Below are 18,181 nucleotides of genomic sequence, written 5' to 3' on the forward strand. Positions count from 1 at the left end.
CTACCATCATTTTCAAAAATATCCTGCCTTGTTCCCCTCCCCAGAGAACCCAAATAACCAAATATAAAGGGCCACAAAAAAGCAATTGACACACCAGTTAAGTCTGACAATCAAGGCGATGTTACACTCCCATATTTTCCCATTTATACAAGTAAAGGAAAGAGGTGTATTCTCATATCTTTTCTCTGGGACTAAATATTTTTTAGTAGGCTCTGGGGATGCAAAGATAAACATGAAAATAGTCCTTACCCTCAAGAAGCTTACACTCTACTGGATGAAAACAATGTGCACATAGATAAGTGTTCGAAAAGTTAGTACAAAGTTATTCCCCCAGAGACAGAGAGAGAAATGGAAAGGAGAGAGAAGGGGGTGAGGGGAGGCAGGGTAGATTAAGAAAGACTTCCCCTGGGAAGAAGTACTTTAGCTGAAATTTGAATAGACGTTGAGATTCCAAAAGGCAGAGATGATGAGGACAAAAGTTGGGATACAGGAAAACTCAAACATCACAACTAGACCAACTCACTTATTTTATAAATGAAGAAACTGAGAACCAAGGAGGTACTGGTGATGTGGAGGTACAAGGTCACGTGGTTAGTAGTAGAGCTGAGACTAAATTGCAGACTCTTGGTCCTACCTACTTTCTTTTTTTAAAATTTATTTATTTAACGTATTTAGTTTTCAGCATTAATTTTCACAAGAGTTTGAATTACAAAATTTTCTTCCCATTTCTACCCTCCCCCCACTCCAAGATGACGTATATTCTGGTTGCCCTGTTCCCCATTCAGCCCTCCCTTCTGTCACCCCACTCCCCTCCCATCCCCTTTTCCCTTCCTTTCTTGTAGGGCAAGATAAATTTCTACGCCCCATTGCCTGTGTATCTTATTTTCTAGTTGCATGCAAAAACTTTTTTTTTTTTGTTTTTGAACATCTGTTTTTAAAACTTTGAGTCCCAAATTCTGTCCCCTCTTCCCACCCACCCTCCCTAAGAAGTCAAGCAATTCAGCATAGGCCACATGTGTATCATTATGTGTAACCCTTCCACAATACTCATGTTGTGAAAGACTAACTATATTTTGCTCCTTCCCAACCCATCCCCCTTTATTGAATTTTCTCCCTTGACCCTGTCCCCTTTCCAAAGTGTTTGTTTTTGATTACCTCCACCCCCCATCTGCCCTTCCCTCCATCATCCCCGCCTTTTTTATCTTCTTCCCTCTTCTTTCCTGTGGGGTAAGATACCCAATTGAGTATGTATGGTATTCCCTCCTCAGGCCAAATGTGATGAGAGCAAGATTCACTCATTCCCCCCTCACCTGCCCTCTCCCCTCCTCCCACAGAACTGCTTCCTCTTGCCACCTTTATGCGAGATAATCCACCCCATTCTATCTCTCCCTATCTCCCTCTCTCAATATATTCCTCTCTCATCCTTTAATTTGATTTTATTTCTTTTAGATATCTTCCCTTCATCTTCAACTCACCCTGTGTCTGCTCGCTCTCTCTCTCTCTCTTTCTCTCTCTCTCTCTCTATATATATATATGTGTGTATATATATATATATATATATATATATATACACATACATATATACATACATGCACATTCACTTATATATATATACATAAACATATATATATATGCATATTCCTTTCAGCTACTATGATATTGAGGTCTCATGAAACATACACATCATCTTTCTATGTAGGAATGTAAACAAAACAGTTCAACTTTAGTAAGTCCCTTATGATTTCTCTTTCTTGTTTACCTTTTCATGCTTCTCTTGATTCTTGTGTTTGAAAGTCAGATTTTCTATTCAGGTCTGATCTTTTCACTGAGAAAGCTTGAAAGTCCTCTATTTTATTGAAAATCCATATTTTGCCTTGGAGCATGATACTCAGTTTTGCTGGGTAGGTGATTCTAGGTTTTAATCCTAGCTCCATTGATCTCCGGAATATCGTATTCCAAGCCCTTCAATCTCTTAATGTAGAAGCTGCCAGATCTTGGGTTATTCTGATTGTGTTTCCACAATACTCAACTTGTTTCTTTCTGGCTGCTTGCAGTATTTTCTCCTTGATCTGGGAGCTCTAGAATTTGGCGACAATATTCCTAGGAGATTTCTTTTTGGGATCTATTTGAGGAGGTGATCAATAGATTCTTTCAATTCCTATTTTGCCCTGTGGCTCTAGAATATCAGGGAAGTTCTCCTTGATAATTTCTTGAAAGATGATATCTAGGCTCTTTTTTTGATCATGGCTTTCAGGTAGTCCAATCATTTTTAAATTATCTCTCCTGGATCTATTTTCCAGGTCAGTGGTTTTTCCAATGAGATATTTCACATTGTCTTCCATTTTTCATTCCTTTGGTTCTGTTTTATAATATCTTGATTTCTCATCAAGTCCCTAGCTTCCACTTGCTCTAATCTAATTTTTAAGGTAATATTTTCTTCAGTGGTCTTTTGGACCTCCTTTTCCATTTGGCTAATTGTGCCTTTCAAGGCATTCTTCTCCTCATTGGCTTTTTGGAGCTCTTTTGCCATTTGAGTTAGTCTATTTTTTAAGGTGTTGTTTTCTTCAGTGTATTTTTCAGTATTTTTTTGGGTCTCCTTTAGCAAGTCATTGACTTGTTTTTCATGGTTTTCTCACATCCTTCTCATTTCTCTTCCCAGTTTTTCCTCTACTTCTCTAACTTGCTTTTCCAAATCCTTTTTGAGCTCTTCCATGGCCTGGGACCAGTTCATGTTTTTCTTGGAGGTTTCTGTTGTAGGCTCTTTGACTTTGTTAACTTCTTCTGTCTGTATGTTTTGGTCTTTGTCAACAAAGAAAGAATGCAAAGTCTGGGACTGAATCTTGGTGCGTTTTCGCTGCCTGGCCATATTCCCAACCAACTAACTTGACCCTTGAGTTTTTCAGTGGGGTATGACTGCTTGTAGACTAAAGAGTTCTATGTTCCACGTTTAGGGGGGATGCGCCAGCTCTGCCACACCAGCACTGCTCCTTCCCCAAGAACCCCCAACTCGGACTGGGCTTAGATCTTCAGCAGGCTGTGCATTCCTGCTCTGATCTGCCACTTAATTCCTCCCACCAGGTGGGCCTGGGGCTGGAAGCAACAGCAGCTGTAGCTGCCCCACGGGGGCGGTGGCCGAACCTTGAACTCCTTCCACTCCCACAGCTTTTCCCACTAACCTTCTCCGCTGTCTTTGGTGTTTGTGGGTTGAGAAATCTGGTAACCGCTGCAGCTCACTGATTCAGGGTGCTAGGGCCCGCTCTGCCCGGCTCCTGGTCTGGTTGGTCTGGGTAGCTCACGCTGGGCTCTGCTCTGCTCCCAGCTCCGTGTGAGATAGACCTCACCCAGAGACCATCCAGGCTGTCCTGGGCTGGAGCCCTGCTTCCCTCTGCTGTTTTGTGGGTTCTGCAGAATTGGTTCAGAGCCATTTTTTATAGGTTTTTGGAGGGACTCGGCAGGGAGCTCACTGCTTTCCAGCTGCCATCTTGGCTCTGCTCCCCCTTCTCACTCGCCCCCCCCCCCAGTTTTTCACTTTCAAGTGCATTAATTTCAGAAATAATATGTTTTTCAGTACCCATCTTTTTGCAAATAATTTTTAAGTAACTTAATTCTCCATCCTACTGTAAACTCCCCTTACTCTTCCATATTCACTTTACTACTGGTGCACTTAAACCTGTACAGGAATTAAATATTTTAATTTTTCTTGCTAAAGTACTAATGTACCTGGTAAAATGTGCATTTATCCATATCATTGCAATCATAGGTTAACTATCTCATAGAGCTTAAAGGCTAGGACTCTTATTATGGTTATTAGAATGAAGAGATTACAAATCCTAAATGATGTGATTTTTTTTATTAATTTCTACAGCTAAAATCTCATCCTAGTGAGACTGAAGAAAAGGAAGCCCAGTCTCAACTACTAAAAGCTGATGAAATGCAGCGCTTACGTTCACAAGCGCATTGTGCTTTTGATCGGGAAGATTATCAAGCAGCTATAGCTTTTCTTGACAGCATTTTAGAGGTAAGTTTGTTACAGATTGAAGCCATTGCGCATAGCTTTTTACTTCATTGAGCGTTCTTAGTAACTTATTGGTATTTGGCCGTGCCAGTAGGAGGTTTCAATCCAGAGTGAAAGATAACACCTGTATGAGTAACACACAGCTAGAATATTTTTCTAAATTCTGTCAGTGGAGTGTGGGAGTTCTTTTATTTATTTTTATGAGCATGCTTATTTTTGTTGTTAATGTTTTGATTTGGGGGAAGCAAATTAAAGAAGAGGTTGAAGATAAGGGAATTGGGAGAATAAAGGAAGAACAAATAACTGTAATTAAAGGAGGAATGAAGTTTGGGAAGATAGAGTTACAGTGAAAATGAGGAATTTATAAGATACACATTTATGTAAATTTATAATTTTAAGAATTGGTGGGAGTTGGAAGAAAACTAATTAATCCTGGGTAATTTGTATTTGGTTCTGGTCTTCCTGCTTCTATTCTCTTTTTGATTTACTAGTTGGTTCCCAACAAATGCTTTTCAGGGGAAAGCTCTGGCGACACTGAGATATGAAGTGGAGGTTTTGTTTTTTGTTTCTTTTTTTAATTTCTAAGTCAGGCCAAGTGTTCGTATGCGTTTTGTCTTTATGTGGGCAGTATTTATAATGTTAACTTCATATATATAATTTCCTAGGAAAATATGCTTCATGAAATACAGATTGACACAGAAATGAATTATATTTGACCAGATAGCCTTACTTTTTACATTGTAAAAATGGCATAGATTTTGGTATGCAGAACATTTCATCAGTGAGAATTTCTGCAACTTACATATTGAAATAAGGGGGAAAAAGTCGACCACCCCAATCAATGCAGTAACTTCCTTAAGGAAATTCACAGTTAAAATTAAGTTCCTTCCTGATAGTAATTACATTATAGTTCCCATAGCCATTTTAACTTCACCGTATGTTGCTGGTATATCTTACATTTTCCTTTGGTCTTGATATTTGTAGTTTAATGTTTATTTATACAGCTAATGTAATTGCTATGGGAAACTTCTTTCTGAAATGTACAAAATCTGCCCCATGAAGCTTTATTAATATCCTCCCCATCATCTCAATAATTTATGTGTTCAAAAATATGGCCTTTTTCTAGAAATTCTAACCTTCCTTCTATGTGCTTATCATTGCTGCTGAGAAGATTTTTCACCTTAGTAGTAAATAGCAAAATTTTATTAGGACTTATATTGGAATTGAAGCTTAAAATATAAATGTTTTTTGGACCAATCCTTGGGTTTTCATTGGTAAAGGAAAATTCCTCTAATGATTCAAACTGATACCTGCTCTTCAATTTATAGTCTTACAGAATTGCCTTGGGGCACTAAAAAGTTAAGTGACTTCCCCAAATCATAAAACCAATATGTGTCAGAGACCAGACTTGAATCCAGGCTTTGCTGACTCCCAAGTATTATGTCACACTGCCTCACTCAGTATAAAATTAAGTTTTAAAAATAATTTACTCTTAACAGTTTTTAGTTCAACAAATATTTACTAAACTACTATTATGTGCTATAATTATGTTAGAAAACAAATATTGAATACAAAATAAGATACATTTTTCTTTGTTAGTTTCAAATATACATTTCATATTAGGGAAAGAATAAAGGGGCATTTGGGTTGAGTAGGTGAACATCTCTTCTTCCTGCAACAATCCTTGATCTCCAAAAAACATTTTAAAATGATTATAACTGTATTTCTCACTTATAATTTAAGATACTTAAGAATTATTTTGGGCAGCTGGAGGATGTAATAGCTAGAGTGCTGGGCCAGGACTCAGGAAGACACATCTTTGTGTATTAGCCATGTGACCCTAGGTAGGTCACTTAACCCTCTTTGCCTCAGTTTCCTTATCTATAAAATGACCTGGAGAAGGAAATGGCAAACTATTTCAGTATCTATGCCAAGAAAACCCCAGATGGGGTCATGAAGAGATGGACATGACTGAAAAACAACTGAAACAATAACAAAGAATTATTTTAATAGAGGATAAAAAATATGTAGAAAGGTGAGTTTTTTCAGGAAAGGACAAAAATGTCTTAGAAAATAAGTACTTTGATGAGAATAACAGAGAGGTCACAAATGAAAATGCATACTGATAAGTGATATGAAGAAAGATATGTGGGATGTAGACTTGAATGTTTCAATTTAACTTTGCTATATGTTTCTTGCTCAAAGTCTAGTTCTTCTGTTTCTTAAGGTTTGTGTTTGGGATGCAGAGCTGCGAGAACTTCGGGCTGAATGCTTTATAAAGGAAGGGGAGCCAGGGAAAGCTATTAGTGACTTAAAATCTGCTTCCAAGTTGAAGAATGACAATACTGAGGCCTTTTATAAAATCAGCACAATATACTATCAGCTGGGAGATCATGAACTGTCACTCAGGTCAGTTTTCTTGTTATTTGAATTGGCACATCAGCAGCATTTACACTGCAAAACTTAAATTGCTTTATGTAAATTATTTGTCTGTATTCGAGTTAGGGTTCAGGCCACTTAATAATTAGTTTCATAGTATTATATTAAATAATTTTTGTCTTTTTTTGACTATCCCCCAATTATTCTAATTCCATATGACTTATAATTAAAGCAAATTAAAAGCAATTCTTTTCATGATATTTTTTTACTTTGATGTAAGATTTCCTATTTTCCCAAATTAAATATGCCTATTAAATTTTTGTGTACACAGATACTCAATCATTTTGTGAATGCATTTGAGTAATTATTGCATATGCAAAAAAAATAAATAGGAGGCAGCATCCTATATTGGAAAGACTCTAACCTAGGAGTCATAAGTCCTGTATCCTAGTTTCAGCTCTGCCACTGACTAGCTGTGTGACAGTGGGCAAATCTCCTACCCTTCTCCCCTCCCCTCACCTGTTTTCTCATCTATAAAATGAGCAGATGGGACTACAGCAAGTCTTTTATAACTCTGAAATTCTATAATTTGCTTCTGTGGTCAAAGACTTTTTACTTTGATATCTGAAAAGAGTATGGAAGAACTGTCAACTTCATTTTGAGGTATATAAATATGTTGTGTTCCTTTTATTTTTAATATGTAAACAGTGAAGTCCGGGAATGTTTAAAACTTGACCAAGATCATAAAAGATGCTTTGCACACTATAAACAAGTGAAGAAGCTTAACAAACTTATTGAGTCAGCAGAGGAGCTCATTAGAGAAGGCAGGTAAGAATGAAGTTATTTTTTCCAGACTGTCTAGGACACTGTTAAACCCATGTTAAAATAATATGCAACATCCAGTTGAGGGTGTGTAGATTATAATTATAATCATAGTATTTATATATAATTATATGTAATATCATTTTTATTATTATATTATGTTTTATTATATTGATATATTATTTATATATAATTAGAATATATAATTAGAGTATTATTTCTTGGTCTGTGGAAGCAGTATCCTAGAGATAATATTTGGAACTTGATGAATTTTACTATAATTTTCAAGAAAATTTCATTATTGGGGTAACTGATACATATTAAAAACAAAATAAAATCTTTGAGTGATTATATTAGAGCATGTGGTTTTCATAAAAAGTTGTCTGGAGTTATCTTGCCAGTAAATTAAAGTGTCAGTGTTATTTGTTGACTTTCTATTCTAATGGGTCAGCTTTTAAATGTAAAGATCAAAGCACATGTAAAGTAATATGCCAAGATGGCATATAAGTAAATTTTCATTAATTTGACATTTCTGATCAAAAAAGAGTATTAGATGTTTGATTTCCTTGTAATATCCAGAAGCAATTTATTAGCTTAATGACTCAGAAAAGAATTCTGAAATAGCTTTCACATTTGTGAAAACTCACCAGTCTTGGGAATTTAAGTTTACTTATTATGAGCTGTATCTGCATTGTGCTTAACTGTGAAAGTGTCGGCACCCAGACATCAAATGGCATGTGATATTTGTTTTTTGTATGTTCCAAAAGCTGGTCTAGAGCTCAAAGTGAATTTTTATGAATCACTAGACTCTAGACTCATGTGAGAGGCAGCGAGGTGATAACAGCCGATAGAATGCTGAGCCCAAGAGCTGATTTCAAAAGTGACCTGAGACACTTAATGACTGAATGACTCTGGGCAAGTCACTTAACCTCTGTTTGCCTCTGTTTCCTCAACTGTACAATGAGGATAATAACAGTACCTATTCCCAGAGTTCTTTTGAGGTTAAAATTAGAATGATATTTGTATTAGCTCCACTTAGCCCCAGTGCCTGGCACATAATAGATGCTATATAAATGCTTATTCTTCCTCCTTCCTTCACGTTTTCTTAACTTACATTGATCTGATTGAAAAGCTTGCAATAGTTAAGAAGTATAGTTTTGGTAATACACTAGTGAAATTTGCTGGAAGTCATCAAGTGCAAGTCCGACTTTAAAAGTTATGTGGAATCCTATTGTTACAATTACATTAAGGTGTTTCTGTGAAAAAGTAATCTTTGTAGGGATTTTTGCAAGCAAAGTACATGTTACTCTTATCCCAGTCTACTTTGTGCAGTAGTGGTATGCTCATACTTCTGAACTCTAATGAATGACTCTATTAATTCAAATAAATAAAGATAAAAATCAAAACAAAGTGAAAATTTTGCTTTTGGAAAAATATGTTAATTTGGTCAAGTGGCATTTTGTTAACAGTGGACAGTGCTGGTAATTGTTCAGGAAACAGTATTACAGAATACTTATCTCCTATTTACTTTGTAACAGATATGTAGATGCAGCTAGCAAATATGAATCTGTAATGAAAACAGAGCCAAATACACCTATTTATACCATTCGTTCCAAAGAGAGGATTTGTCATTGCTTCTCCAAGGTAACAATTTATTTTGCCTCTTAAAACTTAGGTTTCTACCTAGCTTATGAAACAACAATCATACTTCCTTTTTTGTTATTTGTTTTTAGGATAAAAAACCCGTTGAAGCTATTAAAGCATGTTCAGAAGTTTTACAACTGGAGCCTGCCAATGTGAATGCTCTCAAAGACAGAGCAGAGGCCTATTTAATAGAGGAAATGTATGATGAAGGTAAATCTTTTGGAACATAGTTTCAGGGGGCTAATACTTTTGATGTATCAAATGAGTACATATGAAATTTCTGTTATGTCACTTTGCTTAAAAGTAGTTTTCCTAAAGCTCTTATGAATTCTTTAAATATAAGTAGTGTATATAAGTAGTGAAATACTTAAAAATTACTCAATATTAGGAATGAGGTCTGCAATTGAATCCCACTAAGAAAAATTTAAATATGAAGTGGTTGAAAAATATTTCACTTGACTTTATGGAAGAGTTTTAATTTGAAATCAGTCTGAAAATGCAAATTAGACAATTTTTAAAGGGAGAGTATGGCCAGATTTCATTTCATTTTTAATTTAAAAAAACTGACCAAGGTATAAATAGATAATGGAGGCAGCAAGGACACAGTGGATACCTGTGGCTGGGTCTAGAGAAAGACACACTCATCTTCCTGAATTCAAATCCATCCTCAGATACCTATTAGCTTTGTGATCCTGGGCAAGTCACTTAACCTCTGTTTGCCTTAATCCACTGGAGAGGAAATGGCAAACCACTCTAGTGACTTTGCCAAGAAAACTCCATAGACAATATTGGTGTGCTATGGTCCACGGGATCAAGAGTCAGAGGTAACTGAGTAACATAAATAAACATAAAGCAGATCAAATGTGACTTTTATACTTGTGGTAAATCTTATTTGTTAGGCAATAATTTGACGGTTTATGAGCAAATTACTGTTTTAGCAGTTTGCTAACCATAACTTGAGTAAGTCACTTAAATTTCTGAGGCCTCATTTTCCTTATCAGTAAAATAAGAGGGTTAGACTCGATGGTTCCCAAGCTCTCTTTTAGCTCTAGATCTCTGATCTAGGTCTAGCACCGTAGATTTAGAGACAGAAGAGACCTTAAAGACTACTTAGTCTAATCACCCTATTTCATAGAGGAGAAAACAGACTCTGTTTTACTATGTATAGGAAATTTTCACAGGATGAATAGTCATCCAGGAATTTGAAATTTACAGTAATTATGATTTTGATAAAAATACCCCATGATATGTGTTGTAGATACAAGATCATGCTATTGAGCTTGTTTATTTTAGCTTTCAAGTGTGGCATCTACTTATGCTGTTGGTTTTAAGATGTCATTTTGAGTCCTTGTAATTACTGGAGAAGTCACAGAAGAACATAAAAAAGTCTAAATCTTTCAGTCTATGTATAAAACCGCCTCTTGCATTTTAGTGAAACTTTCACATTTTTATTCCTGTATAATTTGTAGAATGACCTTAGTATTAATTTAGGATGAGGTAATTAAGAAATTTGAATAATTTCTTTTAAATAACTATTAGTAGTGATTCATATTTTGGTTCAGATTATACTTTTGTGAAGCCATTTCAAATGAGGTTACAAAATATAAATTGATTTGAATCAGATTGTAAATTTATTAACCCTGAAGAGAATGTGTTATAAGGGTAGACTGAATTTTGTTTCAGAATATTCACTTTAACCTCCTAAAAAACATGTAATTGAAACTTCAAAATTTGGCCCATCTTGTTTGAATGCAAATTAGGAGAATTAATGAGTGGGTTTAAAGGATTTTTTTTGGTCCAGACCGTAGTTTCATTGATGTAGGGAACTTTCTGGTGAGAAAGCTCTCTCACTGAATGCAAATCAGCAACTGTTCTGTGCCCTAGTCTTGGGACTCTGAGAGGTTGGGGTTTTTCTGATTCTCTATCCCTTAACAGTGTTTTGTTTCCAATCATAAGATAAATGTTGAAGAAGCAGCTGTGGCATAGTGGGAAAAGCCCTAGAATAGGAATCAAGAGGAGCTGAGTGGAAGTTTCCCATTTGTCTTTTAGTTACATAGGTGAAAAAGGCACTCCTTGAAACCTTATTCCTCATTTGCAAAATTAGGATAATGATAGACTTGCAGTATCCAACTTACAGGTTATTATAGGAAAACTGTTCATAAACCTCAATGCTGTAAAGATAGAATCAAAGGATTTAAGAGTTGCAAGGAAATTTAGAAATTGTTTAGTCCAATTAATTTCTTCATTTTGCATATGAAGAAGGTGAGGCCCAGAAGGCTAAAATGTCTTGCCCAATACCCCAAAGGGAGTAAGAAATGGAGTCCGCATTTAAATTTAGGACCTCTTTTAAAAAAAGTGATTTTTCCTAAAGTACAGATCTGACCATGTCACCCTCCTATTCATTACACTTTATTTAGTGGCTCCCTATTATCTCTAGGATTAAATACCAAAATGCTCAGTTTGGCATTCAGAGCCTTTATAACCTGGAAAGGTAGGACCACCTACCTTTCCAGTCTTCTTAAACCTTACTCCCCAACAAATACTCTTTAATCTAATCCATTGACACTGGCCTTCTAGCTGTTCCACAAACAAGACACTCCATTTCTCAGTTGTGGGCATTTTTTCTGGCTGTCCCTCATGGTTAGAATACTCTTCCTCCTCCTGTCTGCCTCCTGGCTTCCCTGATTTCCCCTAAGCCCTGACTAAAATCCCTTCTTCTACAGCAGGGCTTCTTAAATGTTTTCCACTTATGACCCCTTTTTTTCCTTTTGGCAATATTGTTGATATTGTGTGCACATGCTTTGTGTTCAGAACCAAGGCTGTACAGTGCAACATGGGCAAACATTGCCAGAAACATCTTGGATTCATTATGTGTTTGATTTTTGATTATTTTTTGGTCGTCGTGCACTTAGAAACCTTTTACTGTTGCCAAATTTTTTGCAGCCCCATGTGGAGTTGCAACCCACAGTTTAAGAAGTGCTATCTACAGGATGCCTTTCCCAAACCTCTTAATTCTAGTGCCTTCCTCTGTTATTTCCTATTTATCTTGTATATAACTGGTTTGTACATATTTGTTTATGTGTTGTCTCCTTCATTAGTTTGGACTTGAGTTTCCCTGAACTTCTTTCAATTGTATATGTAAACTAAGATTAAAAATTCCTAGTTTTTAACACGAGAGGATCAAATGAAATAATTTTGTATGTGAAAGCATTCCGTTAAATGTAAAAGATGGTATACAAATGAAGGTTCCCTCAGTTTGGGTTTCAGTATAGAAACCTTCTAATGAAAATATTTCAAACTTATGTGAATGATTAAGTATTTACATTTTTAACTGTGGATTATTGTATGAAGAAATGATTATTTAATTGTTAATTTTCAAATATTATAACCAAGTAAGATTTAAAAAAAAAAGAAACTGGAAGAAAATATTTTAGGGTAAAAACCAGGCCTGTCTAGAACTCCATTCCTAGTACCAGATACTTTGAATTACTTCTGTTTTTCACTTCTTCCCCAAAGTTATATTTTGCCTCCCTCAAAAGATGGGACTTTAGTGGTAACAGTGGGGTAATAGAGCACATTGCATATGTAGTATTTACAAGCATTGCTAAATTGCATCTTTGTATTCTAAATCTTGAAAGGTCCTTATCTGTAGGAGTTTTAGGGTGAATAGTTGGCAGGTCCTGGAGGCATTAGATTTCTTCTTCTTGCTTCTGGAGAATAGAATGAAAACAATATTGGGCATAAGTTGCAGGGAGAGATTTAGCCAAACTGATGCCGGTGTGCACTCTTGTGTTCACCATGTGTTGGAAGGGACATTGGAAACTTTCTAGTCCAACTTCTTTTGAGGCCCTGTCACCCTTACCTTGCCTTCTTTCCATCCCCACTGAAAATGATCTTTTAAACTTCGCTGTTGGTACTTCTGCTCATCTGTTATGCTTTTGTTCCTCTTCTAGAGTATAAAAGACAAAAGTGATGTAAGCAAAAGACTGGGACTGGAAGGCAAAGGAACCTGCATCCAGATCCCCCTTTCAGTGCTTAGATGTGTGATTGGGCAGATCCATTCTTCCCTCTGAGTTAACATCTAAACTTCCTTCCTTGCAGAATAGTTGTGATGAAAAAATGAAATGTATTTTAACTTTTCCAACCTTTTAAACTCTGTGTGATGATAAGGAGCCTAAAAAGGCCAGCTAGTTCAGTGCCTCCTCATTCTATAGAGAGGAAGACTGAGACCTAGGAAGGCTAAAGTAGCTTGCCCAGAGTGACACAGGAAGCATCAGAGGAGGGATTTGAACCCAGATGCTCTGACTCCAAAGCCAGCTCTTTTTTCACACATTGTCTCACTTAAGATCCTTGAGGGCAGAAACTTTGACTTGTTTCAACTTTATATCCATCGTAGCCCCCACAGTGATTTGCACAGAGTGGGCACTTGGAATAGTACATGTTTATTGAATTGAATTTGTAGTCATTTGTTCTTAATAATTATAGAAAATTATTGGTTTCTCTTTGAATACAGAAATTGGTTCATTACTTGCAAAGCAGATAGGCTTTCCTTATTTCCTATAATACTGATGTCTTCTAAGATTACCTTCAGTTTATCCTGTGATTATTTGTAATTTGTCTCTACTCCCTTCATTCCCAATTAGATTGTGAGTTCCTTGAGGGCACCAGGGCCTGGCCCATAGTTAGTGCTTAATAAGTTCTTGTTGACTTGACTTTTGTTCCTATGCCTCCTTCCCCACAGCCCTCCAGTGTTGACTTTTTTCATTCTTTTTCATCTTTGCTAATTTAGGCTTCACCCTACTCCCACCTCAATCGTTTCATACTCAGAATTTGTGAAAAAAGTGCTATTAAACCTTTAAAGAAATCTCAATTATTTAACAGAAAAATACTATTATTATTCCATTATTCGATTGTCATCTCATTTTAGATGCTTAATAGAATTTAGCTATCGGTCAAACATTTAAAGATAAATCCTGAAAATAATGGTTATGGTAGGAACTTGCTATAATTGGAGGAGGGGGTCTGGAAGGATCTTTAGGGATGGTAGAGGCATTTTTCAAGGTAAGAAGGCTGCTAGGGCTTTGTGGAGAAGTTCGGACAGTCCTGAAGGGAGCTAGGTAAAGAGAGGAAGACAGCGATCCAGGTTCAAATTCTGCTTCTGACACATATCAGCTGTGTGACCTTGGGTAAAATATTTAACTTCTCAGAGCCCCAGGAAACGCTTTAACCCTGGAAGCTGCTGAGTACCTGCTGATTTGGGCTGGTTGGAGTTTTCCTTCCTGGGAGGGAGCTCCAGTGAATGGTCCAGACAAAAAATATACTGGTGTTTCACACAATAGATTGAATAAAAGAGTACATGTTTGTTTTTAGGTGCAGCAATATGTGGTATTTATAGACATAATTACATAGCAAGCATTTTGCAGTACTTTTTAAGTAGAGGAAATATTGTTAACATGGGGTGCTTTCTTTGAATGTTAAATTATAATAGGCCTGACGACTATCAGAGAATCTCAACAGAAGAATAAGATTTTTTTATTTGTTAAGCTTTTGAGTCGTCAGGGCATCTGAGGCAGTCTCAATAACTGTTTTTTTAAATACCTCGCTTTTAAATAGAATTTCATCCTGTCATCCAGCGCCTATTTAATAAACTTACCTAGTACCTCCTGCTGACTTTCAGAGAAAGCAAAAAGATAGAAGTAATACCCATTGAGAACAATCTAATGCAAATACTTTGTCTTAAGATAAACTAGAAATCTTAGCTCTATAATGAGACTACAGATTATAATGCAGAAAAAGAACAATTGCTTATTACTTGTAAAATACAAAGCATATCTCTTAAAGAATATCAATTTTAGTCTAAGCATTTTGTTTATTACCATGACAATATTTAGTTTTTCTTATTAGAAATTTGCTGTTTTGCAAAATATTGAATTTTTACATTGCAAAAATTCAATTCAGCAAATATTTACCAAGAATCTAATATGTATAAGGCACTGTTCTAGGTACTAGAGGTTATGGAGAGGAAATAGTGCCTGCCTTCAAGAAACTTACAATCTACTACATAGAGTAAGTACACAGGTAAATAATATAGGGTAATTTGAGGAGAGAGACTAACAGCTGGCCTCAGCTGCCCAAAGCAGCCAAACAAACATCACTGTTTAGAATGTTGGTTTATAGAAAAAGTCTTAAAATTTGCATATTTTTTTGGGTGGGCAGAAAGAGATTATAAAATATCGCTGTGTGTATAAAATATGAGCACAGTTTTAATTAAAATAGGAAATTCACTTATAATTTGTATATCCTTTCTACTATTACTTTTTTGCCTCATTAGCATAAGTATAATTTTAGGCCTTTGTTCCTTTGTATGTAAGCATTTTCTTGTAAAAAAAATCATTTGCATTTGAAATACTTTATTAGTAATGTGTAATTATGCCAATTACATAATACAGAAGACTTCTAGGGATAGGTGCGATCTGAATAATTTTCAGGTCTTTTACATAACTAAACATAAAACTCCCTCAGAGTTTCATGTGATTAAATTACGACATTTGGTCACCAGATGTAATCCTTTTAACGTCAATGATGGGCACTTTGTTTTAGTAGCTTAACTGTGGTTGGGATTAAACCAACTTTACCATAAATGTCGAGTATTCTCGGTAGTACATTAGAGAGCTGGTCTTAGAGGCAGAAAGACCTGGGTTCAAGTCCTACTGCTGACACATAGGTGCATTACACCAACCGTGGCCAAATTGCTTAATCTCCCATTGCTCCAAAACTACTTTTTAAGACTGTAAATTATGGAACATTTACTGATCTGCATGGGTGGAAAGAATTTCTTCAGTGAAAAGTGTTTCCTCTTCTAGGAATTCCCTATGCCAATGAAATCCCAGGGCTAGACCAAAAATGAGTCAAGTAACGGTAATGTTTGCAGTGATTCTCTCCCACCCCTGCCTCACCCCCATGAAAAAGATGACATTGACGCATCACTAAAATGAATTGTTTCTTTAAAAAAAAAAGTTTGATTTTAATTAGTCCATTTGCTCCATCATTCATATTTAACAAAAAATTTTTTTTGAAAGCTTATTATATGTAGTCCTTTGGCTTTTACAACCCATTTACAATGTGACTCTAGCCTGTCTTTCCAACTTTGCTGAAAGTTGCTACTCTTCCCACACTTTATAATCCAACCACCCTGGCCTTTCAGCTCTTCCTTACACTTGACACTTCAGCTCCCATTCTTTGCAGTGCCATGGAGTTGGGTTAGTTCAGTGGCAACAGCTGTCCCCCATGACTGGAATGCGCTCCCTCCTCTACTTTTATCTCTATGAATTCCTTGTTTCTTTCAAAACTCAGCTCAGATACTATTTTCTCCTTGCAGCCAGTCTGCCTACCTCTTACCCCTCTCTGTCCCATTTCCCTGAATTTATTTTTGGCTTATTTGCAAAAAGCCTTTCTTGATCCTCCTTAATACTTGTGCTTTCATTCAGAGATTTCCTCCAGTTTTCCCCAGATATCTGCATGTTGGTTCTCCCATTAGATCTTGAACTCCTGGAGGGCAGGAACTGTTTTTGCTTTTCTTGTGTATCTAGGGCTTACATAATGCCTGGCACACTTAACAGATGTTTGTTAACTTGTTTTGTATATTCCTCCCTCTTTCTAACTCTAGCTCTGAGAACTGTAATCAAATTAACCCCACTATTTTGTTCCTTCCCTGACCACCATTCCCCCATATTTGTTGTCATACTCACTAGAATGTAAGTTTTTTGAGGGCAGGAACTGTCTTTTGAAGAACCTGATTTAGTAAGTGCTTAATAATTGCTTTTTCAGTCATTCATACTTGTTGAATTTGTCTTCTTTGATAAAATGTAAGCTCCTTAAAGGCGGGGACTGTTCACTTATTGATTGATATGGGTTGATTGATATGCTAGTTACTTAGTTTAGGTCATCTTGTTATTAAATCCATCTTGCATTGGTTTGAGTCAGTTTATAAACATTGAATATAATAACTTTGGGCCTCATTTGTATGGTATGCCAACTGTCTGGAAAAATCAGCGATTGTATGAGGCACTGTCCTAGGTACTAGAGGTTATAAAGAAGAAATAGTGCCTGCCCTCAAGAAACTTACACTCTGCTAGCTACAGTGAGTGCACAGATAAATAAATTCAAAGTAATTTGAGGAGGAGAACTAATAGCTGGCCTCAGCTGCCCAAAGCAGCCAGTTCTCTAATGAGGATACTCAGCACTTGGGTTAAAGGGTTAATGTGACCATACGGTAAAGCTAGTTTAATCCCAAACACAGTTTAACTACTAAGACACAGTGCCCATTAGCAACATGTGTAATTGTACAGTTTAGTTTGGGCTCCTTTACTTTGTGTGAAAGCTCCTTTATGTGTATTAGTCCTTCTGAAGACACCCGTTAAAGTTGTTTTCCACATCCTTCAGGGTTAGTTGTTGCTAAGATAAATATGTTTTTCATAGTAATAAAAACTTGATGATGCTTCATCACTGCACTTGAGCCAGACTTTGGTGGCTCTTCACTTTATATTCCTCCTTCTTCCAAACTGATCCTCATGGATTCTATTTCCCTTGCATGTGATTGAGAGATCTAATAGTCATTTTTACCTTTCCCAACAAATTCTTTATGAACACAACTCCTATGTGATAAACTGTAAGATTGCCTTACAGTAAAGTAATGTTACTTAAATATAATGCTTTCCAATGTGGGCTTTTTTTAGTGGGCATTGGGGATAAGGAAGATGTCAGAAAAGGTGGACAAGGAAACAGTGGTGGAGTTCACTTCCTGGAAGTGATAACGTAATAGTTATCTTTTGGTATCTCATAGTGACAAAAAAAATTGAGGGGGTTGGAAATACTTTTTAATCCTCAATATAAAGCTTATGATTTAGTAAAAAAGTTAAAAATGTATTATAATTGCTCTTAACAGCATTATTTCAAACATTTTGACAGCTATTCAGGATTATGAAACTGCACAGGAACACAATGAAAATGATCAACAGATTCGAGAAGGACTAGAGAAAGCTCAAAGACTCTTGAAACAGTCACAGAAAAGAGATTATTACAAAATCTTGGGAGTAAAAAGGTGAATTGTTCATATGTATTTAGAATTTACATTGGCTTCAAAATATATCTGATTAAAATAGCAATAAGTCCCTTTTTTGGCCTCTTTCCCCCATTATTCTCTTAAATTATGCAATTATAGCCACATAGATAAAAGCCTTAGACATCTATAAAACTTTTTAGAATTATTTGCAAAAATATTACTTTAATGATTATGTAAAAACACATGCACTATAAGAATAG

The 18,181-nt window shown here is 36.0% G+C and overlaps 1 protein-coding gene across 1 annotated transcript in view; it reads left to right on the top strand.

Annotated features, from left to right (window-relative positions):
* The window catches only part of DNAJC3 (DnaJ heat shock protein family (Hsp40) member C3), a 92,677-nt gene that overhangs the window by 65,409 nt on the left and 9,087 nt on the right, over positions 1 to 18,181 (top strand). The window contains exons 5-10 of the mRNA XM_036753655.1: positions 3,866 to 4,018; positions 6,243 to 6,424; positions 7,103 to 7,222; positions 8,755 to 8,860; positions 8,950 to 9,070; positions 17,828 to 17,960. Of these exons, the coding sequence (XP_036609550.1) occupies positions 3,866 to 4,018; positions 6,243 to 6,424; positions 7,103 to 7,222; positions 8,755 to 8,860; positions 8,950 to 9,070; positions 17,828 to 17,960 (815 nt within the window). The remainder of the gene's footprint in view (positions 1 to 3,865; positions 4,019 to 6,242; positions 6,425 to 7,102; positions 7,223 to 8,754; positions 8,861 to 8,949; positions 9,071 to 17,827; positions 17,961 to 18,181) is intronic.

Source organism: Trichosurus vulpecula, chromosome 4, assembly GCF_011100635.1.
Source record: "Trichosurus vulpecula isolate mTriVul1 chromosome 4, mTriVul1.pri, whole genome shotgun sequence".
Taxonomy (NCBI): domain Eukaryota; kingdom Metazoa; phylum Chordata; class Mammalia; order Diprotodontia; family Phalangeridae; genus Trichosurus; species Trichosurus vulpecula.